This window comes from Artemia sp. Qi Xiang Cuo, unplaced genomic scaffold (assembly GCF_049724085.1).
Source record: "Artemia sp. Qi Xiang Cuo unplaced genomic scaffold, ASM4972408v1 HiC_scaffold_2971, whole genome shotgun sequence".
NCBI classification, from domain to species: Eukaryota; Metazoa; Arthropoda; class Branchiopoda; order Anostraca; family Artemiidae; genus Artemia; species Artemia sp. Qi Xiang Cuo.
The window spans coordinates 123,410-150,060 of record NW_028300367.1 but is presented as its reverse complement, the minus strand read 5'-3'; the positions used below and the strand labels follow the sequence as shown (position 1 = coordinate 150,060).

General features: G+C 34.2%; 1 protein-coding gene across 1 annotated transcript; it reads right to left on the bottom strand.

The window, feature by feature from the left end:
* Nucleotides 1–3,235: 3,235 nt before the first annotated feature.
* Nucleotides 3,236–22,995, bottom strand: LOC148938754 (dnaJ homolog subfamily C member 28-like). Its single transcript, XM_089107561.1, has 4 exons — nt 22,978–22,995; nt 21,263–21,517; nt 13,372–13,577; nt 3,236–3,404 (listed from the first exon to the last, which is right to left on the bottom strand). The coding sequence occupies exons 1-4, from the start codon at nt 22,993–22,995 to the stop codon at nt 3,236–3,238; spliced, it is 648 nt and encodes a 215-aa protein (XP_088963687.1).
* Nucleotides 22,996–26,651: the final 3,656 nt, after the last annotated feature.

Genomic DNA, 26,651 nt, shown 5'->3' with positions numbered 1-26,651 from the left:
AGAGAGAAATGAGCACTTGAACAAGTTCTAGACCTTACTCGTCCATCCAATCACCTAGGACAAAACAGTATATCCAACCTGATAATTCGAAAATCAAATCCAAAATAGAGCAAAATAAGCACTAATAAGTATAAGTCATTGTCCCAAAACCAAGCCATAGCACCTTAAATCTACAATATTTTAATATTCCCCTGGTAATCACCACATATCAGGGTTCATTAGATGAAAACTCATTGCCTATATAGGTTTTGGCGCTGAAATTTCATTACCCAGGCAAAATGAGCGCGCCATGCCATACAATATGGCACACCCATATGTAGTGACACCTGTGGAATACCTATGAACAAAAACCAAAATATCCTAAAAATATAAAGATATACCCAAAAAATTTTCCAAGCTTCCTTAACCCGCCTTCACCTAGCACTAAATCAAACTAAACACATCCCAACTCTGAAAGCGTAACCTTCAGCCAGTATAACTCCCCTTATTTGCATAACACTAACAATCCACCAAAACCTTTTCACTTTCGCTCAATTTCTACGAATTAGTTTCCAAATATCCTACGTTATTCTTTACCTGCATGTGTCGAAACGAACCCTAAACTCCAAAAATAAACCGAGAAGAGACGAAAAATTCATCCAAGAGACTACCGCAAAATATCATTCAAAATGATAAATATCCGCAAAATATCTTGATAATTTTTATTATACTTATTTAAAAAGCAAGTTCATTGGAGGAAAACCCTCTTACGATTAGCTTATTGCTAAATATTTTACTATTTTTAAAATCGATGTAATTAGTACAAATTCTTGCATATCTAAATAGTTGGGGAAAATACGATGAATATGTTATATTCGAATGTATATTACTTTTAGGAAATGAGAAATTAACTATTTCAAAATTAAAAATCGTCTGTTGTATTATATAATTAAAAAAATAGTGTATTATTAGGTGCAACATTAATATCTAAGTTTAGAAAATGGTCATAATTGCCATTCCCATTACTGGATTCCAGCTTTAACTCTGGTGGATATATTTTATTTGAAATCTCTAAAAAAATCTGCACAAGTTATCACCAGAAGGACATCTAAATATCTTTTATTATTTGAAAGCAAATATTTTATCTTACTTGGATTCTTTTTATCCATCATATAATCACATTCTAAATAGCTTAAAAACAGGTCCACCATAAATGGACTAGCATTACCCCCCCCCCCCATAGGAATTCCAATACTTTGATTATATAGATTAAAATTAAAGTTTATAGAAGTGTTAAATATAATAAATTCTAATAGATCATAAATCATATCTAAGGTATAACATCTTGAATTAGTGGTACCGTTAAAGTAATTAGTCCATCTCGCCTTCTTATTATACGTATCAATTTTTAAAAAAGCCAAATTAGACAAAAGAAAAGCCTTCTTAATAATCTTTTTTAAATTTATAAATACTAAATTAATTGGTAGATTTGTATATAATGTAGTGGAATCAAACGAGTCCACTCGTTTGGTTGAAACTAAAGCCAGAGAATCTATTGCTTGCAACGAATTATTAACACTCCAGTATGGATTAAACTTAGAAAATTTTTGAATTCCCGAGCAATATGACTTAAATTTATTTTTAATTTCTCCCAAAATTTTAATTTCTTTTTTTTCTCCCTTTAATTTCTCCCTTTAATTTTAATTTCTCGCGACTCACCTGACAGGTGAGTCGCCGCAATTCTAGTCGGGCATCTTGCTGCATCCGCAATAAAACGTGGTTTCGGGGGATTTTTATGAATTTTTGTCGTCCAATATAAAAAAGGAAGCCTTTTATCATTATCATTAATATTAATATTAAATTTTTTAAAAGTATATCCTCTATTCAATTCAACAGACTATTATTAACATCTTGAACCTGTTTATATGTATTTGTTTTACTAAGCTCCGTTGTTAAAACATCACAATATAGCTTCTGACAAATTATTGCAAAATTATTATTCGCTTTATCAATAGGTACAATTACAAAATCCCTCTTTATATTAGCAATCGCTTGTTTTATCTTAGAATTACACAAAATTACCTCATTATTACGTTTATTTGTCATATTATATATCTTACTTCTAACCCTATTAATAATTAAATTTTTCCAGTTCTGAAAACTATTTTAATAATTTTCTCTTTTTTGCACCAATTACCGATAAATAATTCTAGATCATTATTTAACCCACTAAGCACATTAGACATCTGGTTGCGTTCAAACCTACAAGCTTAATCACGTAGCGAGTGGATTTTATCGAACAAAAAAACAAACTAATTTTAAAATTCTTAGGCATTTTTCCAGAATTAAAACATTAAAATTGTGGCTCAGGCACCGTAAATACTTTTGCAGTTTACGTATTAGCTTTAACGGTTCTGAGAGGAATTAAAAAAAAAAAAAATCAACTTTTTTTATGTCTTAAAAAAAACATTGTTTATATTTATAAGAAAAGAAATTCGATAATGATGTTTTTCTAATAACGATTTCTACTAAACTTCGAACTTTTTGTTTTCTTTTTTGTAATCCCTTGTTAATATATATACAAATATTTTTGCAATTACCAGTTTTTTGCTCTTTACGCATTTTAATATCTTTTCACACAGACATAAGAAAAATAATGAGAAGTTCTATTTTGAACAGTATCTGGAATTTTTTTATGACCTAAATCCCTCCTAATTTTCAGACATAAAGCAAAATTTCAGGTTTTTACAGCGAAAAGGTCAGGAGAAATGGTAGACAGAAAAACAAACTAGAATAAGACTAAGGAGAGTGTTAGAGAAATATTAGAAAGATTTCAACTTTTGAATCCTTTTCCTCTACAACACTAATAAAGATACGAAATTTCCTTCATATTTCGAGTTTGCCAAAATTTCTTATTGCCTTCTCCTTTTTCTCATTCTTTGGTGGATTTTCTGTCAGCGCTGCTCACAGCAGTAATTTCACCAAAACTTTGCATTTCGACACGTGTAACTAGGACTACGGCATCGTTGATAGATATTATTTTTTTTCTCAATTAATTTGGCGCAAAAATTTGTACTATTAAATGATTTATCAGATAAGTTTCCTGTTTTTCCTGTATTTAATGATAAGAAGTAATTTCACACATTTACAAATTGCTTTTTAAAAGGAAAAGACTATAGTTTTAACATCTTCATTAAAGCAAGCAGCGAAGATCTCTCCTTTCACCATTAGGCTAGATAAAATATTCCTCAGAGCCTTAAGTAATCACACTAATTATTACCTCATTGATCTTTCTCGTAACCTCATCAACGTAGGGGTAAGATGTCCTTTCTTTAAGAGGCTTCCCAGTTCCCTTAATATTGACAAATTCCCCACGTTCCATTGATTCTCTAATTAAATCCTCGACAAGCCGGTCCATGTCATATCTAGAAGAAAATATTTGATATTTTATTTTCTGCATAAACTATTTTCTACAAAATTATATGCCAACAGTTTCTATATTATACATTTTTTTGCCAGTTTTCACCCGAATATTATTTTTTAGACAGCTTTATCGCTTTTCTTTTATTTGCACTGATTTGTATTCTGAGAAATAATTCGAAATGGACAAACAAATCACTTGGGTTAAAACTTTTTTTTTTAATACTGGTTATAGAATAAACAATCTTAAAAAAAATTTAAAAAAAGAAACAACTATATAACCGTTATACGAGTTTTTTTTTTGCATTTATTAAGCATTATGGCAAATACCTCAGGACAAGGGCCGATGGAGAACAGAACCCGTTGGTTACATAAACTCTCACGCAACATTTTGGCTAGGAGGAACTATTTGTTCCCATGAGGAATTATGGCCTAGGAGGAACCCAGGAGGAACTATGGCTTAGAAGGAACCCAGGAGGAACTATGGCCTAGGAGGAACCCAGGAGGAACTATGGCCTAGGAGTAACTATTTGTTATTGTTTTTACTTTACCTCAGAGAAAATTGGCTTAAACACTCGTTTCTTAATTTTTAAAAATAATGACAAATGTAAAAGTACAAAAGTGTGGCCTATTGTCAGTTTTCGGACGTTTTTTTTCCTTTCTTAAGGCACATCATTAAAGAAATATACGGTTACTACACAAAACAGAGCCATAGCTATAAGATTTTGTGAATAAAGTATGTAATTATATCTAATATGATTAGATAGAATTTGTAAAGAAACAAATGTTACCCTATCTCCATAGAATCTTAGAAGCTTACGAATAGAGTATTCACTTTTTAGCATCTTCCTGTGCGTTAATTTTTGCCGTAGGCCTATTCCTCAAAGGTTACGTAGTAGAACAGAACATATCTGCGCACACGAGAAGTCAATACTCTGGACGAGCAGGAAGATGCTAATCCCTTCAGCAGGAGATTCGAACCCCTTCAACAGATTAACTTTATGGATCTGGAAAACTCTTGGCTTGGATATAATTTGTAATGGGGGGGGAGGGCCTTTTAAAAATTTTGGCTATAACTGTACACAATAAAGTGTTTAATAGCATCCATTGATGAATCTGGAGCTGAAAACACTGGGATTATAGGGTTAAGCCATTTTGAAACATGAACGGCAACTAAGAGATTTGGAAAAAATCCGATTACATTTATGAATTATTCGTTATAGTTGGGCAGATTATCTGATTAGCTGATTAGCAGATTAGCTGATCCAGTCAGCCATAAAGAAAACTGAATATACAAAATGGACAAAAAAGAATATTGTCTTCTTTCTGAAGGATACGGATAAAGATCCCCCGCAGTCATTGATGGCGCACAGGGCGTTGACAGGTTATTGGCGAATCTTCCACTGCTGGGTATTTTACAGGGACGGGTAGCAAGTCTATCGCCCAGCCTTGCAGCAGCAGGAATCAAAAATCGGGCGGCAGCGAGAATCCAAAATTCGTTGTGCCACCACATGTTTCTTCGGGACAACATGGAATTAAAATATAGAAGTCGAAAATAGACTCGGTCCTCTCCTGGAAACTTGAAAAATTGGGACGAAACGTGCATATAAGATCCCTCCACTAGGACAAATAGTCTCAGTTTGAAGCCTGATTTAAAACCTCTTTGATTTTATTTGAAACAATGTAAACGACAAAGTAAACTTATATAAATTCAGAATAAAAATTGGCACCAACTCTTAATATACAGGTAGAAATTCTTAATATATATATATATATATATATATATATATATATATATATATATATATATATAATATATAACTCTTACATATACTAATATTTAAAATATATATTCATGAGGGTCATGCGACGTATAAGTGAAGAATTGAATGAGCTGCGAAATGAATTGTATGGAGAGTATAAGTTTGATGAGAGATGGCTAGTGAATGTAATGAGTGATGAATTTTTGCAAGTATTAAAAATTTAAGGCGATTTCTCAGGCTGAAAATGAAACACAGAAGTAGGTTTCTGTGATTTGTGTGTTTGTCATTGTTTATGTAATGCCAATTATTTAAAAGTGAATTTTCATTTTTATTTTGTATTCCCATGCCCCTAGGGCGGATAGCACAACATACAATCTTAAAATGGGTTTATCACAGATTTTCCTCTCAATCCTTCGGACTATCTGTCTTCTTTTTCTACAATTATCCATGTCTTGATGCCTGCAAAATACTTGATTTTATTTCAAGTATTTTGAATTAAAATCAAGTATTTTGCAGGCATCAAGACATGGCTAATTGTAGAAAAAGACAAGACAGATTTGTGTTATTATTTTTATTATTATTATTTATTTATAACCCACAAAATACAATGGAAAAACTGTGGAGAAAAAAAAGATAATATTACGTTTTTAAGCCTATTGTAAATCGTTGTTCTGTTTCATTTGTTGAAATATTTTTGTAATTTCATTTATATATCTTATACGCTTCTCGATTTTAAGGGAAATAAATACATAAATTTACAATTTACTCATTCAAAAAAATCTGATTTTTTTTGGCAGATGACTTGGTGCATTAAAGTCAAGCTAGAGATTGCTTTAAAAAAAAAAAAAATTAAAATTGGTTGCTTAGTGTTAGTAGAAGTAACCAATCGTAGGAGCAGATGACAATATATGATTTTATAGGCTACTTATTTCGACTTATTTATAACAGATTTAGTTAAACGTTTGATTTAATTGGTAAGTAGTTGCGTGGACTTTCGCAACTATTGTGGACTTTCGCACGACTTTCGTCAACTACGTGGACTTTCGCACGACTGCAAACCCTCGGGGGTTTTTCTCTAGCGCGAAAGTGTTTTTTATTTATTTATTTGTGAATGAGAAAAAAAAATCGAACTTTGAACTTGAAATAACACCTAACACAAACAAGTTCTAGCCCCCCAGAAACAGTCAATAGCTGTCATAAGTATTGACAAACACCAATGGTATTGACAATTCATCAATACTGGTTAATAAAGGGCTTCGGTAAATGAACAATTTGTGTGAAACACTTTGTCAAAAGGAACTTATCCTAATTACAATCCATTCAAAATTAATCTCTTTAAAAGCTGAATTTGACTAATGATATTATAGGAGAGCTGTCTTTATGTGCCACGTTCTTTCACTCATAAGTAATTACTCAGAAATAAAAATATATAGAGGAGAAATACAACAGAGATGCAATGAATCAATAAGGGGCGACCTAAACGTTTTAAAGTTGAGACAATTAATAAATGACTTGACAAACACCGCCGCATAGAGGAAATATGGGATTTGTCCTCCTCCTTAGATCTAACGTCTCCCCTCCTCCTTAAAGGTAGAATAGAAAAAAAATTCTAAATATCCACTTTTTGCTCCTCTAGCCCCCTTATACCCAGAAAACTTCTTGCCCGTTCTCCCCTTAGAGTCGGGCCTATACACACATACAAAATAGTAATTTAATCAAGTTAACCTGACAACAGAGACCAGTTGTTCTTAATCACCAGCCTTTTTACACCCCTTGAAGACGGTATCCGACACGAGCGGATGGAGACGGCAAGTATGAATGCAGTATGTTTTGGGGCGGTACAACAAATACATATATTCTGCGGCAAATGTCGCCTAATTTTGCGATTAATTTTAAAAAGGTATTCCACAAAAGTTTTTCGAAGAAAAGTAAACAGCTACATTAAACCAAAGATGAGGAGAAATAAAGCCAAGTAATTTTCCAAGCCCAAAACTAACATAACTCACCATCAATAAATAAATAAAAGATAAAACAAACAGAAATTACAGTATACAACCGAGTCAATCGCAAAACGAGCAAAAACTAATTTTAATTTATTAGCTCTTTTTAAAGTTCTTAAAGACAAATATAGTTTCACTACAAACAAGTGTTTGGATACTGCCTCCTTACCTAACTGTAAATAAAAAACAGAAACCTACTGCGTCATTGGCGCTTAACTGAAAACGAATTATATTATAAATATTTTCTTTTCCAGTTCTTACAGCATTTAAAACAAAAATACAATTACAGTGAGATAAATTCTTGAACTGATGGATCTTTCAACAATTAATATCATTGTACATCAAATATTCAGTTTGATGTTGTTTATACAACATCATACTGAATAGTTATATTGTTTATATTGTTTATACAATATAAACAACATCAAACTGAATATTTGATGCATAATGATATTAATTGCTGAAAGCTCATCAGTTCAAAATGTTACTATAATTTTAATGCTTATTTTCAATATTAAGTGCAAAAGAAAATATTTGTCATAAAATTGGTTTTCAGCAAAGCGCTAATGACGCAGTAGGTTTTAGACCTTACGGTGAGAGAAGGAGTTCATACCCAAACTCTTGTTTGTAATGATTTTTTTTCGTTTCAAGTCCAATAAATTAGACTTCAACCTTAACTTATTTGATCTTGCATCTTCAGTGACAGTGGATTTTCTATCAGCTCTGCTCGCAGCTGGAATCTTTCCAATAGTTTGCATTACGACACGTGTAACTATGATAACGGCATCCTTGATAAATAATAATTTCTCCTCTGTTGATTTGGTGCAGAATTTTGTACTAAGAAATGATATATCGGAACATTTTCCTGTCTTTATTATTAATTAATGATAGTGCTAGGAAGATGATTAGTCAGAGAACCCCTACTTTGGGTTCGGCGTCCTTTGAATGTGGCCAAAAGATTAGGTTAGCAGAGATCCCATGGGATGTACCTGACAGATTTTTTGCTCGCAGTTTGACTTCTTGCATGAATTTGTCACAATCTTCTATTGTCAATGTATGTGCTACATCCCCTTGAAGTTCCCGATCTAAGAGATGTATTCTCTTGAATCCGTGGATGATCCCAGACCTTCTCTGAAGCTGGATATAAAAAAAATAACCTTTGGAAATCTTACATGTCAACAAAGTCAACATTAAGTGCAGCTGCTCACCTTCAGCGTTTCGAAATATATGGTAATATTTATAACTCTTTGATACAGGATGCTAAGCGCCTTTATTTGTCTCAGGAATTTTCGAATTGCCGAAAGAATATTCGTAAAACTTTTCAAGTAAAAAAAAATTTGTCTCCACCGTCTTTTTCCCTTCAAGTTCGGTGGCTCAGTTGTTCAGATTGAACTTAATGTTCAAGAGGCATTTGCCTCCTATTTTGCAAAAGGGAGGAAAATAACTGCTTCTTCAATCAAACTATTGTCTTTTTAAGCCTAGCCTCAAATGGTATCGTGGTCAAACTTGCTTGAAATCGATGTCCTTGGGATCAGTTTCTGGGGTTGGGAAGAGTAGACTTGTCAATGGGTTAAAAGATTCAGCGTCTTCCGGTACCGATTGTATACCCACCAAGGTAGTGAAAATTGTTTCTTTAATTATATCTCCCCTGATAAGACTTGTAAATCTACCTTTAGAGAATGGAATTTTTCCTAGTTTACTTAAAAGGGCCCGAGTCATTGTTTCATATAAAGATGGACATTGAATTAACCCAGCTACTTATCGGCTGATATCTGTATGTCCTGTATTTAAATGGATTTTTGAAAATTCTAAGCTTTCCCTTTTCTACCTTCATTTTTCGAGGCAAAGAATTTTGTTTCATGATTTTCAGTTTGGCTTGCGATCAAAGAAAGCTTGAGCATGCTTGAGTTTTTTCTATTTTTACTTTCAGCTTTTGATTCATGTCTGATTTGTACCGCAATATCTTTCGACGTCTGAAAAGCTTTTGATTCCTTGAGCCATAAAATTATATTCTTAAAATTGTAATGGTAATTAATTCTTCAAATTGTAATGGTAATTAATTCTTCAAATTGTAATGGCAATTAATTCTTCAAATTGTAATGATAATTAATTCTTCAAATTGTAATGGTGATTAATTACTCAAATTGTAATGGTTATTAATTCTTCAAACTGTAATGGTAATTATACCATTACAGTACAAGAGTGGTTTGATTCTTGTTTCCCTGAAAGCGTTATTTCCGTAGATATTCTTGTTCGCTCACCACCTCAGCTTGAGTTTGGGGTCCCGTTAGGCTCAGTTCTAGGGCCAGTTCTTTTCTTAGTTTATTTTAATGATCTTAGGTTTAAACCAAAAACATACAGTTAAATATCGTCTGTGTCACCCCGAATCTTTCCATGCCCACAATTGTAGATCTCCGTTAAGTGGTGATTACATTCTAGTTACGTTTTCAGACGACAGTACACTTGGTAATGCTGTCATATCGGATCCTGAGATCTGTATTAAGTTAACTGTTTTGTTCAAAATAGTAATTCTGTGGTTCGATGCCAACTGCCTGGCATTAGATTTTTCTAAGTCAAACTTCCTGATTTTTTAGCGAATTCCTCAGGGTTGCCCACTACTGTCAGAAATTAATGTTTCAATGGGTTGTCTAAGTAGCCCTGCCGATCGTTCTGCTTGCTTCCTCGGTATTCTTCTTGATGAGAATCTTTCCTTCAGGCATCATATTAGTAAATTAAAATGAAGATATCGAGGAATCTCGGAATTATTAGAAAGCTCACACAGATCCTTCTTGGGTCGATTCTAAAAATTTAATTCAGTTTAAATTTAAATAAATTTACACAGTTTAATTCAGTCTTGCGTTTCTTATTGTATGACTGTATACCTGCAAGACTGAGAACCTTAAGGTCAACTCCATTCACACTTGAGGAGTGGCGCCCCTCGAGGAAATTATACCCTAGTAAACAACACAGCATTCGCACGGGATTCTGATTAATGGACAAGTCTTCTGGGCTTGGTCTGTTTTGACGGGAATTCTCGGCCTGAAAACCTCTTTCTAGCTAATTTATCTACTATGGCCTGCCTCCTCGTGGTAGCATAATATTTGTAGGCATGGTTATATAATGAGTCGGAGGTACTAGACTTGCAATCCGGACTTGTCCCAGATAAAGATAGGAACGGGGCAACAATTAGTGATAAGGAAAGAGTTAAAGAGGGATAGGCAGAACATTTTGAGAATTTGATAAACCAACATAGAGTTGCAGGAAAAGATATAGAGGAAAATGAAAAAGTTTGGGATACCTTGGATTTGAAGGAAGATTTGTTTTGTGAGGAAGAATTAGCGACAGTACTAAAAGGATTAAAAAACAATAAGGCTTCAGGTGATGATAGTGTGGTAAATAAGTTTCTTAAATTCGGTGGCTCTGAGGTTAGAAATAAGTTACTGAAGATTATAAATATGATTTCTGAAAAAGGGGAAGTACCTAACAATTTTATAAGAACCTAAATTAAGTCACTTTATAAGAAAGGTGATAAGGGTGAGTGTGGTAATTATCGAGGCGTTAGTCTGGTCTCTGTAGGTAGGATATTACTTTTTAGACTGAAAGATGCTGCAAACAAAGTTTTAAGAGAAGAACAGTGCGATTTTAGAAAAGGTAGAAGATGTGTCGACCAAATTTTCACTCTCAGGTTAATAATTGAGAATTACCTGAGCTGTCAAACACGTTTTGTACTCAGTTTTATAGATTATGAGCAAGCGTTCAATTCTGTTGATAGAAGAACTTTAGCAAAGGTCTTAGCCTTTTATGGTATACCAGAAAAATACATTAAAGTGGTTAGTGATATGTACGAGAATAACACTACAGCGGTTAAGGTAGAAAATGAGGTTAGCAACTGGTTTTGTATTAAATCAGGAATTAAGCAGGGTTGTTTTCTATCCCTCTTTATAGGGATTATTTTGATAGACTTTTGTCTTAAGGAGCACAGGAAAGGCAATGGGAGACCACGGAATCAAATGGGGAGGAAAAAGTCTCCTGGACTTATGCTGATTATGTTGATGATTTAAGCATCCTAGATAGAAGCGTGAGCAAACTGAATAAACTTTTAGAGGTTTTGCGAGATCAGGGTGCTAGAATAGGTTTAAAAATTAATGTTAGGAAGACTAAGTCACTAAGGCTAAGAATAAGTGAAGATGAAGAGGTGACACTGGGTAACAAAAAGATTGATCAGTTGGGCAGCTTCACTTACCTTGGTAATATTATTAGTAAAGACGGTGGGAGCAGTTAAGATGTTAAAAGTAGAATAGCAGGAATAGGAAGATAAGTCTGCAAACCAAGATTAGAATATTAGAAGCTACAGTGATGACAGTTCAAATATGGCTCTGAAGCATGGGCGCTCCAAAAGCGGATGAAGATTTGCTCGCTCCAGAGAAATTGCCCACCGATTGTTCTGGGTACCCAGCTGACTGATCGTATTTAAAACAGTAGGCTGTACAAAAAATGTGGTTCAATCCCGCTTTCTAGGGCTATAATGAAAAAAAGGTTGAAGTGGCTAGGGCACGTTGTGCGGATGAAGGATGATGGATTGCCGAAAAGTATCCTTTTCGGCCAACCGCCTAGGGTTAAACGGAAAGCCGGTCGTCCTCGTCTGGGAGGACGTCATAAAGTACGATTTAAGGGAAACGGGAACTTTCTGGGAGAGTGTAAGCAGGGAGGCTTTGAATAGATTGGGATGGAGGAGGAGCGGGCGTAGCTGTGTTGGCCTCAGACGGCTCGGTGCTGCGGTTAGTTGTTAGTAGTAGTAGTAGTAAGGAACCTTATTCTTGATACAAAGAATTCTATTAATAAATTATTAATTAATTGGAATTCGCTTTACATTATTTCACGTGTGTCTTTCGTTTGATTTTTCCAGTTACATGGTGATGTTCCTGCTGCCCCTAAGACTAAACTGCCTCTTGTCTCTGACCATTCCCAAGGTCGTATTCAGGGGGGAGGGTTAGGTAGTTTGACCCCCCTCCCCCAAAATGTTTGCCCGACTCCTAAAAACGTAAAAAATTGAATATAAACAAATTTTTGATGCGTTTAAAAAAAAACTGTAGCCCCCTCCCCAAACAAAAAAAAATCCTGGATATACTCTTCATCATACCACACATTATCTTCGTAATTACAATAATATTTGGATTCCGGATTCAGTCCATCAGTCAGATCAGGTTTCAACCCCATGACTGCTTGTCACTTTGCCTGGATTACTGTACCTAAGTTGATTAGAAAGTGTCATTTGTCTGGTGCCTTATAAAAGTTACAAAAGCATTTTTGATCTCTGGTCCTTTTTTACGCCCACAAGCGGTTGATGTCTCTGGCCCAAGTTGGGATTGTGCACTGGTCTGTTTATTCAGCAAGGCACATTACTCCAGTCTGGCTTTGGTAAGTAGTGAGTGATGAGCGCTTGATTGATGTTTTTGTTTTTAGTAGGTAGTGGGGTGTACGGGGTGAGGCAATAAAATAACTGGACTGATAATACCAAAAAAGAAGTAGGAAGTCGCCAAAAGAGAACGGTTGCAAGCTGTGTAGCCTGAAGCTGTGTAGCAGCTTCGAAGCTGTGTAGCCTGTGTAGCTCTTTCGTATGTTGCACCTCCCATTTCTGTAAAGAAATTATTCTGGCCGTGCACTTCGTTTATACAAGAGCTGGTGTTCTTTTTTAGCCAGAAAAATGATAATTGTCAATAAATTTGCCCAATTTTCAGAAAAGGAGAGAGACACCCCCTAAAATTCACAAAATCTAAATGAAAACCACACCATCAGAATCAGGGTATCAGAGAACCCTGCTATGAGGTTTCAAGCTGCAAAAATATGCAATTTGTATTTTCTTTTTTTTTTTTGCCAGAAGAAAAATCACACATACATGTTTCTCTCTCTCTCTCTTAGAGAGAAACCAGTCCTGAGAGCCTTAGTACCGATATTTTATAGCCACATCTCGTATACGTTTTATTTTCTCCTTTTACTTTCTCCTTTTATCTTCTTTTTTCAACTTTTGCTTTTGTTTTGCTTCTTGTTCTTTCTCCCTGCATTCTCAGCTGTTGTATTAATAAAATCTTATCTAATCTTCAAATAAACACTAAACTTAGCAATAAACCCTTACTTAATAACCGTTATAACGATGCACATAGTAAGTAAGAAAAATGAGCTATATAGAAAAGCTAATCAAATTCACTTACCTCGTTTTGATCTTTTTTGCCTCCTTTGATTCAGCAGCAACAAGTGGATTTTCATCCAGCATACCAGCTTTTTTCATTCGATGCACGAATACATTTTCTGTCGCTTTCTCAGCTTTCCTTTTTTGATGCTGCTTTTCCCTTTGATACAGAGAACCATGTCCATAGCCCTCATAACTTAAAAACTGTCGATGCTGTGGCGCAGTGTGCTAAAACAAAATTTCAAATATTAAAAGAAAGATTTAGGATTTCCATCTTGGAGACGAAACAGAATTAACTACTACCACTGAAAAACTCATTGCAACACCAAACGGCCTGTGACCCCAATCCCAGGCCTGTGGCCACTCCCCCTTTATCCTAACTTGTTCAAAGTTTCACTCTTTACCCCTCCCAGTAAGTGGTATTTTCCCTCAAACCGGCTTGTAAGGCCACTCCTCACACCATTCGGGGACGATCTGCTTTTAGTGTGGCCAAAGATGGATCTTAACCTTTCTTTCATTGCAGCCTAGAGAGTGGGATCAAGCCGCATTTTTCAACCGCTTATTGCTTGATATGCGGTCTGTCAAACGAGTATCTCAGACTATCTATAGAAAATTCCTCTAGAAAACTTTTTCAAATCATTCTCAGCCTTTCGAAGCGTCCTCGTCTCGGAGCTATACTGGACCACTGTCATTACCCTGGCTTCTAATATTCTAATTTTAGGTAAAATAAATTAGTTAGAAGGAAATAGAATTTCTTTCTTACTAATTGGACCACTGTCATTATCCTGGCTTCTAATATTCTAATTTTAGGTAAACTAAATTAGCTAGAAATAAATAGAATTTCTTTCTAACTAATTGGACCACTGTCACTTTCCACTGGACCACTGTCATTATCCTGGCTTCTAATATTCTAATTTTAGGTAAACTAAATTAGTTAGATTGAAATTGAATTAAAATACTATACAATTTGAAAAGAGAAACTAGTAAAATGATTTACAAGGTCTCTTACATCGAATCGACGCGAAGGGCCCCATAGAAATCTTATGGCCAGAGTTCCCATTCCTCAACCATTTGTCAATACGGCCATGTGGCACATTTTTCGAATCAATATAAGTTACAGCTTATTTAGGAAATGGTCTCTGACACTCATTCACTTTTCATACATACATTCAATAAAAAGGTGGACATGTTGAAGCTTGCTGGAATAAAAACAGTGTAGGGTAGATCCTCTTCTATAACAAGAGGATCACATAGGAAATCTTAGAGCCTAAATCTATTTATCCCCCCCAGTCTTCCCAAGATAGTCTATAAGTCACGTTAGATCTCGTTTGAATAAGAACTATTCAGGGATTGGTGATAAAATGACATCTAATAGTTCTCGAACCCTTGGCCAGCATTTTTAAAGACACTTGGTTATAAAGTGGACCTACTACCCTTTGTCAGAATAAGAACTATTCAGGACTGATGCAGACGACTTGTTGCTCCTAAGCAGCACGCTAAGAGGTTTACAAAAGAATATTCACCTCCTAGTGACCCTATACAGAAGAATAGGACTACGGATCAACATTGAAAAAACGGAATTTATTGTTTTTAACGGTGCTAATTCGGCAGATGTTAATCTAGTCATCGATAGTATTAGAATCCAGCAGTCCCAGTCTTTGAAATACCTTGGAATCACTTACGGCGAGACGCTTAGATCCACTAGAGGCCTATTGATCGATTCAATCTGTAGATCTATTCCATCGGCTTAAGGAAAATAGCGACGAAGACCACACTGCCTTTTCATAACAAACAACAAAAGTACGAAGAACAATAGGGAAATCTTTTTGCAAGACAGTGGAAATAATTTGTGCTGGGACTGCTTTGAAAATTTTTTTTAATTTTTCGTTTTATTGGTTGCATGTTGTTGTGAGTCTTTTTTATTTTAGCTGAGGACGGCCCTTGAACATAGGGCCTAAATAATCATTCAAATTATCTTCACTGTATTTCAAAAAGATTTCCCTATTGCTCTACGTACTTTTTTGTTTGTCATCGGTTTAAGGAAAAACAGTCAAATGCAAGAGGTCATTCAATCGTTTTATTATTTCATTAAATAAAAAAAACAAGTTTTTGAACTGAAAGTAAGGAGCGAAATTAAAACTTAAAACGAACAGAAATTATTCCGTATATGAAAGGGGCTGTCCCCTCCTCAACGCCTCGCTCTTTACACTAAAGTTTTTTATTTAAAAAAAAATAGAGTTGTGAGAAAGTCAAACTTTGATGTATTCTTTTGATGTATCGATTGGTATCAAAATTCTGTTTTTTAGAGTTTCGGTTACATTGACCACTCCTTACTTACAGTTCGTTACCACGAACTGTTTGAAAACTTTTCAATGCTGTTGTCTCTCCCATAATTTGGTATATATCCCCCTTGCGGGAAGTGCTGTCTCTCACCGAGCGTCGAAAATACGGAGCAGTTTTTACCGATACGCAAAATTTTTGCTGGCACTTCCACTGAGGTTCTCTAACACGGAGATCTCACCGATATTTGGAATATTCAATATATATATATATATATATATATATATATATATATATATATATATATACACACACACATATATATATATATATATATATATATATATATATATATATATATATATATATATATATATATATATATATATATATATATATATATATATATATATATATATATATATATATATATATATATATATATATATATATATATATATATATATATATATATATATATATATATATATATATATATATATATATATATATATATATATATATATATGACATGTATATCTAGATTTCATGCCTCATCTCTAAAAATCATCCATACAGACTTGCTATACCTCTCAGGAATCCTGATTGTTCAGGGTCCATTTATTGAAAATAGATACATAGCTAAATTTTGAAAACTGATGGACATGTTAAAACTCGCTAAATAAAAATTATGCCAGGATTCATAACCAATATAACAACAAAAACCGAGATGAGGCCTTAGGGGATGATCTCCCCTCCTTTATAACCACGCTTATATAGATGGGGTACATCTTTTACTGAGTAAAATCCTTCAGCCATTATTTAGAGAATGGTCCACAGCACTCAAACCTGGCAACTATTCCAAAACTGATAATTTTTATAACACAAGAGTTGAAAGGGGTCTGGAGCCTGTGCATCCTTCCCAGCCAAGTCTAGATGGACAAGTAACTCCCTTTTCCAGAAGAATTGTTCAGGCAATGGGCCAAGTCTTATCTACTTTATATAGATTCATCGTAGTCAACGAAATTGCGTTGTCTTAGTAAAGAGCCATGAGTCTATAATTTTCGTCGTCTAAAACGTTGTCTTAGTAAATCCCTGAGGACGTGAATTGAAGTATTTGAGACCACTAAATAAATAAAAAACTTATTCTTTTAAGAAAAAAGACCTGCAAAAAACCCCACCATTATTTCAGACGCAGAGACAAACTAGAGTAAGATCCATTTAGTGTTGTACTGGTAATATTGGTCACGGTAAAATTGGGTATTTTACGTATTTTATTGTAATCTTACGGACCCCCGTAAAATTGGTATTCTACCTATTTTACGTAATTTACGTATTCTACGTATTTTATGTATTTTACCAGTATTTCACGTATTTTACCGGTATCTTACATATTTTACTGACATATTTAAGGAAGCCTTGTAATTTTCAGAGCACAAAAGCGCGAAGATGCTGTCAAAAAAAGATTGAATAGGCTAAAAGTTCTAAGTCTGCCAGAAGATAGGTTAGCAAAAGCAGCTTATGTGGAGATGCTACGGTCGAAACGTAAAAGATCGTGGCCGTACCAAATAAAAAATGTTTTAGATGGATTAGGATTATCATATATTTGGAATGAGGGGCTAGGACCCGCAGATCAGGGTAAGCCGTTTTTGGCTATGATTATAGAAAGAATAAAAAACCAGGAAGTCCAAATGTGGACCCAGGCAGTTAAAACATCTGAAACATTGAAGTTTTATTCCCATGTAAAAGAGATATTTGGATTTGAATATTATTTTAAACTAGGATTACCCGGGGAGATATTGAGGACTTGGTTTCGGATCCGAGCGAATTGCCTGCCACTAAAAAATAGAAAAAGAGTATTTGAAAGAAAAAGGGTGGCCCCAGATGCAGATGCGGATTACTCTTGCCCCAGATGTAACCTAGGTATTGAGGATGTGGCCCATATTCTCACCGAGTGCCAGCAACTTTCTCTATTAAGGGAAAAGTATTTTTGAGGGTGGTAACTTGGAGTTCCCGGGGATCCTAAAAACGACTGTAAAAAGGACAATCAGGCAGTTATGTAAATATGTAAATGAAGCGTTGACATCAATAAGTGAAACTTGATATTTATTTTATTTTTCTTGTAAAGTGTAATTAAGAATACTGTTCTGTATGGCCTGTTTTTTGGCTTATAATAAATTATTATTATTATGATTTTGTTTTGTGTATAGCTGTGTTTCAGGATTAAAAGGCGGTCTGTTTGACTTAGGTCTCTTGTTATCACAACGATATAGGTCTCTTGTTATCACAACGATAAAGTGTATTATAGCACCGGTAATTATAATTTTAAAATGGTGAAATGCTAGCTGAAATAAAATTATATTAGTACTTTTAAAGACAGAAAGGGCTAGAAGCAGAATTGACATGTGACAAACAAGAAAAAAATTAAATAGCTGAGAAAAATGAGGGTAATGTCAGCCAGCGGAAAAAAAGAAGCAAAAATGATAGAGGCAGATATTTCATCAGGGACTTCCGCCTAGTCGTCTTCAATGCTAAAAAAAGGAGAACTAATCTTTTGGAGAATTAGCTCTAACTGAGTAGAAGAAAACTGAATCAAACAAACCAAAAAAAAAACAAGCCAAAGTAAATAAAAGACTATTCGCCAATTAGATTGGGCGAGAATTCTCTGCTAAGTGATTGACTTAGCTTGTCTACTGACCTAGTTTTCATTAAAAGTGTGGACACATAATCTTAATTTAAACTGAAAAAAAACTTTATTTGAATCCTTTAATTTTAAGTTATTATAAATTGGTTTGAAGGAATACCTCCAGTGTCTCTATTAAAAGCAAGGTCTCTTAAAATTTCAATTGCCTCCTAAAAGAATGTGGGGAGCCATTTGCTTCATATATTAAAGTCGCCTCATCAAAAAGAACTAAATGATCTGGAGTTTCAACAATGTGGAGAGCCAAAGCAGAATCAATATCCTCAATAGCCCTTTTCTTCAGATTTATTCTGCTTTTCAACGAATTGCTACCGAATGAGTTGTTACCGAATGATTGTCTAAAAAAAAAATTTATTCTAGTTTAACGGTCCTTGTGTTTCGGCAGTTGTTTGAAAGAATCTTCAGATAAATACAGATTTAGCTCTAAAGGAGAGACGATTGGAGGGTGGAGGTAGAAATTAATTTATACTCCTCAGGGACGTATCCAGGACTTTCATTATGGGGGTGGGGAGACTTCGGAACTAGCACAGTCACCTGAATCAGAATCTAAGTCTGAGGGAGAGGAGCTAGATTTGCAAGCAAATCCTGTTGATGACTATCTTAATGACTGTGAAAGTGACTGAATGTTCCGCTCTTATGATCCAGTACTTAGTTAATCAATGTCATCAATGTGATACAAATATCTTATTTTAATCGTATTCGGTAGTTTTATAAATGAATCAAAAATAGTATGTATATGATATGAGGAATGTGGCTGCATGCGAGTATTTAAACATGTAAGGCTGTTAGGGTAACGTTTCTTAGGTTTAAATGTGGAAAAAATTTCCTAATATGTTTTTACTCCCAAATAATGGCAAGTGTGATTTATTTATTTTATTTTTGTATAATTCTTTTTTTTTTCAAAATAGATGTCTGAAATCAGGCACTGTCCAATTGCTGATGTATTACCCTAGGTACAACATTACGAAAGGGATAAACTAGACAGTTAATTAAATTGATGAATCTCTAGATGAAGGGCCATTGCCTTTTTTAAGCCCAGAAAACCGGAATCATAAAAAAATTGCATTAAAATACTTAAGTGATGCTTAAAAAGAAATGCTCAACTGGTCTTGTAGCTACAGGACAACTATAAAACACCAATCTTAACCCGTACTTCCTAGGGAGTACCTTATTTTACCTATTTTACCTTATTTTGCCAATTGTACTAACCGAATTTTTGTTTTACGATAATCAAACAGTTCGTGGTAACGAACTGTAAGTAAGGAGCGCCCCGGCTCAATAGTAACCAAAACTCTAAAAACCGGAATTTTAATACCAATAGATACATCAAAAGAATCAGATTTTTATGCTGATTTCAAATATATAAGTTTCATTAAGTTTGATCTTACCCCTCAAAAGTTACGCACCTGAGAAAATTTGGCTTATTTTCGAAAAATGGGGGAACAACCCCTAAAAGTAATAGAACTTAAATAAAAAACACATCATCAGATTCAGCGTATCAGAAAACCCTGCTATAGAACTTTGAAGCTCCTATCTGCAAAAATGTGGAATTTTGTATTTTTTGCCAGAAAAAGGATCACGGATGCGTATTTATTTCTTTGTTTTTATTCCCCCAGGGGTGATCGCATCTATCCAGTAGTTCTAGAATATCGTGCGAGTGCTAATTCAAACGGAAATTAAAAGTTTTAGTGCCCTTTTCAAGTGACCAAAAAAATTTGAGGGCAACTTGACCCCCTCCCACGCTCATTTTTCTCCCGAAGTCACCCAATCAACATTTTGAGGTAGCCCTTTTGTTCAGCATAGTCTAAAATCTAAAAAATATGTCTTTGATGATAACTTAATACCCCACAGTTCCGGGGGAAGGGCTGCAAGTTATGAACTTTGCCCATTGTTTACATATAGTATTGGTTAATGAGAAGTATATAGACGATTTCAGGAGGGATTTTTTCTGTTGGGGGGGGGGGGTCAGACGAGGGTGTTATGGGGAGGATATTTCCATGGAGGATGTGCCCTTGGGGGAAGGGACATTTCTATGAAGGGGGCGCCGGATTTCTAGCACTATTTAAAAAACGATCAGAAATTAAATAAAAAAAAAGTCTTTTCAACTGAAAGTAAGGAGCAACATTAAAACTTAAAACGAATAGAAATTATTACGTATATGAGGAGGTTCGCCCCCTAGTCAATACCTCGCTCTTTACGCTAAAGTTTTTTTTCAGTACTTTCAAAGAGCTATCTATTCTAATTAACCTGCCTTTGTGATTCAGGGAATTGTGATTCGAACAAAATCCGAACTTAAGCGTAAAGAGTGAGGTATTGACTAGGGGGGGGGCGAACTCCCTAATATACGTAACAAAAACATACGAATATAGAAGTTTGTTACGTAAGTTACGTCAGAACAAAATTTCGAGAAAGCCATTTAGCCAAAAAAAGTAAAATTAATATGCAAACTTAGTTTTAATTATTCATGTACGGTGAGCCAAAATCAAAGTCTACATTAATTTAAAAACGTTCAGAAATTAAACAAAAAGACAAGTTTTTTAACTGAAAGTAAGGAGCGACATTAAAACGTAAAACGAAGAGAAATTATTCCGTATACAAAAGGGGCGGTTCCCTCCTCAACGCCTCGCTCTTTACGCTAAAGTTTGACTCTGTCTCACAACTTTATTTTTTAAACAATGAAAACCCTTAGCGTAAAGAGTGAGGCGTTGAGGAGGGGGCCACCCCTTTCATATACGGAATAATATCTGCTCGTTTTAAGTTTTAACGTCGCTCCTTACTTTCAGTTAAAAAAAAAATAGTTTCTTTTTATTTAATTTTGCAACACTAGATTCATTATAAATTACTCGAAAGCATTTTTGAGTTTTACTCGAAAGCTTACAATAAAAAAGCATCTCTAGCATTTATTAACTGAATTATTATCAACGGGAACTACCTCAATATCACACTCCCCTTCACTTCTTCTGTTCAGCTTATCCTCCTCAGATTTAGCACCAGTAATGCCTGCTGTTTGCTCTTTATTTAACTTTTCTTGGAGTCTTCGGTACGCTTGTTCAACTTTTCTGAACTTTTCTGCATCACTGGATTTAGAATCACTGTCAGGATGGTATATTTTTGCCAACCGAAAGAACGCACCTCTAATAGTTTCAAAATCAGAGCCCTTCTTCACCTCAAGAATTCGGTAATCTTCCTAGAAAATCGACTTCAGCATCAAAAATGTTAACATATGAAGTACAAACTAAGATATAAAAAGTAAATGGATAAATCAGGGATCCATCTGAAGGGAGTGGGAGATCAACACTATTTTGACCCATTTACCCCTGAGTTATCGTGGCAAGAAAAGGCCACCAACATAGAACTTCACCGGCGGACCAGTCAGCCATTAGTTACTGACCTCTAGAAACATAGGAGATAAATGTACCTTGGTCACGTCCTTCATATGCCAGAAGATCGAATTTTTAGTACAGGGTGCTATATGAGTGGCACCCCGAGAGAGGTGCAATAGAGGACGACCAAGACACACCTTTGCAAAAAATGTAATAACAAACCCTCGCACGTAAAACATTTTCCCCAAAAGACACTCCCCGCCCAAATACCGTTCTGATCCGTTCTGATCCGTTCTGAGTTGGACTGTTTCTAAACTCGGTCTTATCTTGTCCCCCATTTGTTACTTTATCTCCAGATGTGGAAAAATCTTTGTCCCCTTCATTACTGATAAAAAAAAAACCACTGGTTTTCCTGCTTTATTATTTGTTACTGTGGGTACCAAATTTTTTTGTTCGTTCACTTGTTTTGTTCCCTCCCCTTTTTATACGTTCTTTTTTTAACCTTTTTAATGTATGTATTATTTCATTTTTTATCAGCTTTCACCTTTTTAACTCGTTGGCATTTTACAGTTTAATATTTTTGACTAAAGAACGGTTTGTCATTCTGACATTGTTGTTTTAGCATCCTTTGCCATTTTTTTAGTTGTCGTGCTTTTTTATGATTTTTTTTGCTGATATTGTTTTTCATAACTCCAAAATCCGAATTTGGCCCTTCGGAGCTTGTGAAAGGAATTTTTTTGCAGAAAAATATCTTATATCTCATATTCCACACCTTAAGACGGCGGTACGGCAAGAATCTGGGAAGAGTGAAATTACCTCCTCAGCTACAGTGGGAGGACGTCAGGGCTGCACTTCAGCTCTAAGATGTCTAGCGGATTTTCCTAGACACCCTAAGCACCATTCCTGGCTCTGAAGGGTTGAAGGTAAAGTCCCCTGAGCTGGATTACAAAAACACATAAAATAAATTAAAACAAATGGTAGGCTAATAATATGGTAAAAAAAAGTTTAGAGTAACCAATTTAAAAGATTTAGTTATTGTTTTTTTTTTTTTTTTGTAAGTCACTTTTCGTCTCGTGACTTTTTTTCCGCCTAATATTAAAGAAGTGATAGTAGCTTATAAAATACTTCAGCCCCTGCAGTTCCTGTTTAAAATTCATTTGTAATATCTCCAGAACATTTCAATGCAGTGGATGGCATGTACATAAGGCGGGAGCCTTCAGACCTACCCCCCATCTCAGTCCCCAAATCCTAAGATGCTTAACATTTTTACATTTTTTTTAATTTTTCTATCATTTTTTTACATGTTTTTTATCTTTTTGTTTACTCGTGCTGCCAAAAACATTTAATCCTTCTCGACTAATAGGCAAATATGCCTTTTGAAACAGTTTTAATTACAACTAAGATTATAATAATTTGATATCATCGTTTATTAAATTTTTATTTAATACTTATATAGAAGGATTTAAAATTTTAATTTCCTCCAAGGAATTTGAAGATTAACTTGTTTTAAAATTATAAAAAATGAAAAATTATACTGATAACTGTTTTATTACAGCCTTTGACTTTATATTACATGTTGGGTTTCTATTTACCTCTTCATATCTTTCCTGATTCTAATTTCCTTTCATAGCTTATAGTTTGTCTTTTCAGGTTTTTTTAGTTTTTCTGTAAGATCAAAGATTAGCCTTAAATTCCATCTTTTCTTTTGTAGCACTGTTAATTTAAATAATTAAACATGAAGTTTTAAGGAGACCCTAGACGGTCAATCATTTTGATCAAAAGCTTCCGTCATTCGATTAACTCAAGCATGACTGACCGTCTAGGAGCCTATTTGACGCTTGAGTCAAGCGTTCACGGTGATTGATATAAAGTTTGAATGACTAAATCATTTTGATCAAAAGCAGTGTGTTAGATTAGCCTTAAATTCCATCTATTCTTTTGTAGCAATGTTTATTTAAATAATTAAACATGAAGTTTTAAGGAGACCCTAGACGGTCAATCATTTTGATAAAAAGCTTCCGTCATTCGATTAACTCAAGCATGACTGACCGTCTAGGAACCTGTTTGACGCTTGAGTCAAGCGTTGACGGTGATTGATAGAGAGTTTGAATGACTCAATCATTTTGATCAAAAGCAGTGTGTTAGATTAGCTTTGGTAAAGATTGAAGGGTCGATTGAAGGTTGATTAAAGGACACGTCAATCGATTGACGAAAACTTTTGATCAAAATGATTGACTGCCTAGGACCTCCTTTACATCAGAGCTGACAAAGGTACTCATAAGGGTAAAAACAAATTTTCATGATTCAATCCAGAACCTTAAACTGAATGAAAACTACAACGAATATTTTTGCCAATGTTAACTGCTTTTATTTTTGTTACCTCAAGTAAAATATGAGCTGTTCAGACGCCAAGCGGGTTAAGTCTAATTGATGCAATTTTCTTAGATTTTAACATTAAAGTAATGGACTGATTTCTTAACTTAGTAAATTTGTAAAGAAACCCAGTAAAAATGACAATTAGCATTAAAAAAAATTGATCATTGTATAATATTTTTTTTTTGCTTAAATTCAACTTGATTAGGTTTAGGTCAAAATGTACTTCAACACATTCTCTATATTTGATTGCATTAGCAAATGGCGGAAAGTCGAAAAGATTTTTTCCCTTTTTAGGTGGTAGATTAGAATCAAAATTAACAATCTCTTTTCTTTCTAAATTTTACAAAAAGGTGGGGGGGGGGGATCTGACAAGATAATCTAACAAGATAACCTGACAAGATAATCTAATACTATGAAGACTAATCGATATAATGCAATGTAACATCATCTTGCATACGAAGAGGAAATTTTGTCATAAAAGAATTTCATTTTTAACATCCGGGTTGCAGCGGTAGCTAGCAACCTAGTAAGAGACGATCACGTCCAATGTTAAGAAATATAAAAACCCATAGCTCCTAAAAAAGGAGTCAGATCAAAACAAAAAGTACACCATTAGAACCGCCTTGTCCGAAACCCCTGTATAGGAAACTTTCTGTCCCTTGGCTTGAACAGCAAGGGAAATATATTGGCTTGAAAATCAAGAAAATTGACTTTAACCACGTTATTCTCCCCAAACGGGATATTTTTTTCTCTTTTCTTTTTTTTTCTTTTCCACAGATAGCTTGGCACTGGAACATCGTAGAGGGTCGTTCAATAGCTCATTTTAAAGGAAATTAATTGGGTTAAAAATCTATAGTAACTAAAATAAATTATTTCTAAAAGAGAATAAATTTTTCCACCTACATTAAAGAACGATCTTCAGTCCATAGTAACTGAAGTGTTATAAGGAACCATTATATAGATGATGCTTACAGTAATCAAAGGTTACTATTTACAAGGTGTTGAAAAGATATTAAAATACAATCATTAGAATATCAAACCATTGTATACATTGGAATTAGTTAGTCACTTGATTGTTTGAGATTCGTCTCTTACTATTTGAAAGAAGAAAATGCCGTAGGCTTTTTCCTGTTTGTAACCAGTTTACTATTAATGGTTAATGGTTCAGTTTATGTCTAATAGCTCATTTTAAAGCATATTGCTACATCTAGTGTATTGTGTAATTAATTAGGAAAGGACGAAATGAAATCAAAATATTAAAAGACAAAAGTATAAAGGAAATATCTTCTTTATAATCGCACAAAATTCTAGAAAAAAATATATTTTTAAATTAAAGGACGATCATTAGAAGATTATTTTTAGGAGCCCGGGTTGCAGCGGTAGCTAGCAACCTAGTAAGAGACGATCACGTCCAATGTTAAGAAATATAAAAACCAATAGATCCTAAAAAAGGAGTCAGATCAAAACAAAAAGTACACCATTAGAACCGCCATGTCTGAAACCCCTGTATAGAAAACTTTCTTTCATTTGGCTTGAACAGCAAGGGAAATATATTGGCTTGAGAATCAAGAAAATTGACTTTAACCACGTTATTCTCCCCAAACGGGATATTTTTTTCTTTTTTCTTTTTTTTTCTTTTCCACAGATAGTTTGGCACTGGAACATCGTAGAGAGTTTTTCAATAGCTCATCTTAAAGGAAATTAATTGGGTTACAAATCTTTAGTGACTTAAAATAAATTATTTCTAAAAGAGAATAAATTTTTCCACGAAAAACCAATTTTTTAATTTAAACTAGAAAAATACCTGAAAATTTTAAAATTAGTTTTGTTTTTTGTCTCCTGGAATAAAAGTTTTCCGGGTTGCAGCGGTAGCTAGCAACCTAGTAAGAGACGATCACCTCCAATGTTAAGAAATATAAAACCCCCCAACTCCTAAAAAAAGAGTCAGATCAAAACAAAAAGTACACCATTAGAACCGCCTTGTCCGAATCCTCTATAAAGGAAACTTACCGCCCTTTGGCTTGAATAACAAAGAAAATATATTGGCTTGAAAATCAAGAAAATTGACTTTTACCACGTTATTCTCCACAAACGGGATATTTTTTTCTTTCCGCTTTTTTTTTTTGCTCAGCTAGCTGGGCACTGGAAAATCATAGAGAGCTGTATAATAGCTCATTTTAAAGGAAATTGCAACATCTAGTCACTTTTGTAATTAAAAATAAAATACTTTTTAAAGTAGAATCAATTTTGTCAAAAAAATTTCATTTTTGATGTATTTTCTTACTGCAGTCTTTTCAAAGATATTTGAATTTTGAAGCAATCAAACAGTTCATGGTAATGAACTCTTTAGTAATAATAGCTACTTGTCTCAATCGTAACCGAAACTCCTGGAACCAAAATTTTCTTTTTTGGCTTAATCGCTAAAATTATTATGTAAACTGAAAAAAATTTATGATGCCTAATCAGTAATAGTAAGTTCTTAATTTAAACAACAAAAATACATGAAAATTTTATAATTAGTTTTACTTTTTGTCTCCTGGAAGAAATTTTTTTTTATCTCAGTTCAAAGTTATTATTGTATCCTGGAACTAAACTTTTTTTGGTTTTCTGGGTTGCAGCGGT

Coding starts and splice junctions, on each gene's coding strand:
- LOC148938754 (XM_089107561.1), bottom strand. Junction 13,578..21,262: donor AAGGGGAGTGTGATATTGAG/GTAGTTCCCGTT, acceptor ATTTTGTTTTAG/CACACTGCGCCACAGCATCG. Junction 3,405..13,371: donor GCAAAAAAGATCAAAACGAG/GTAAGTGAATTT, acceptor ATTTTCTTCTAG/ATATGACATGGACCGGCTTG.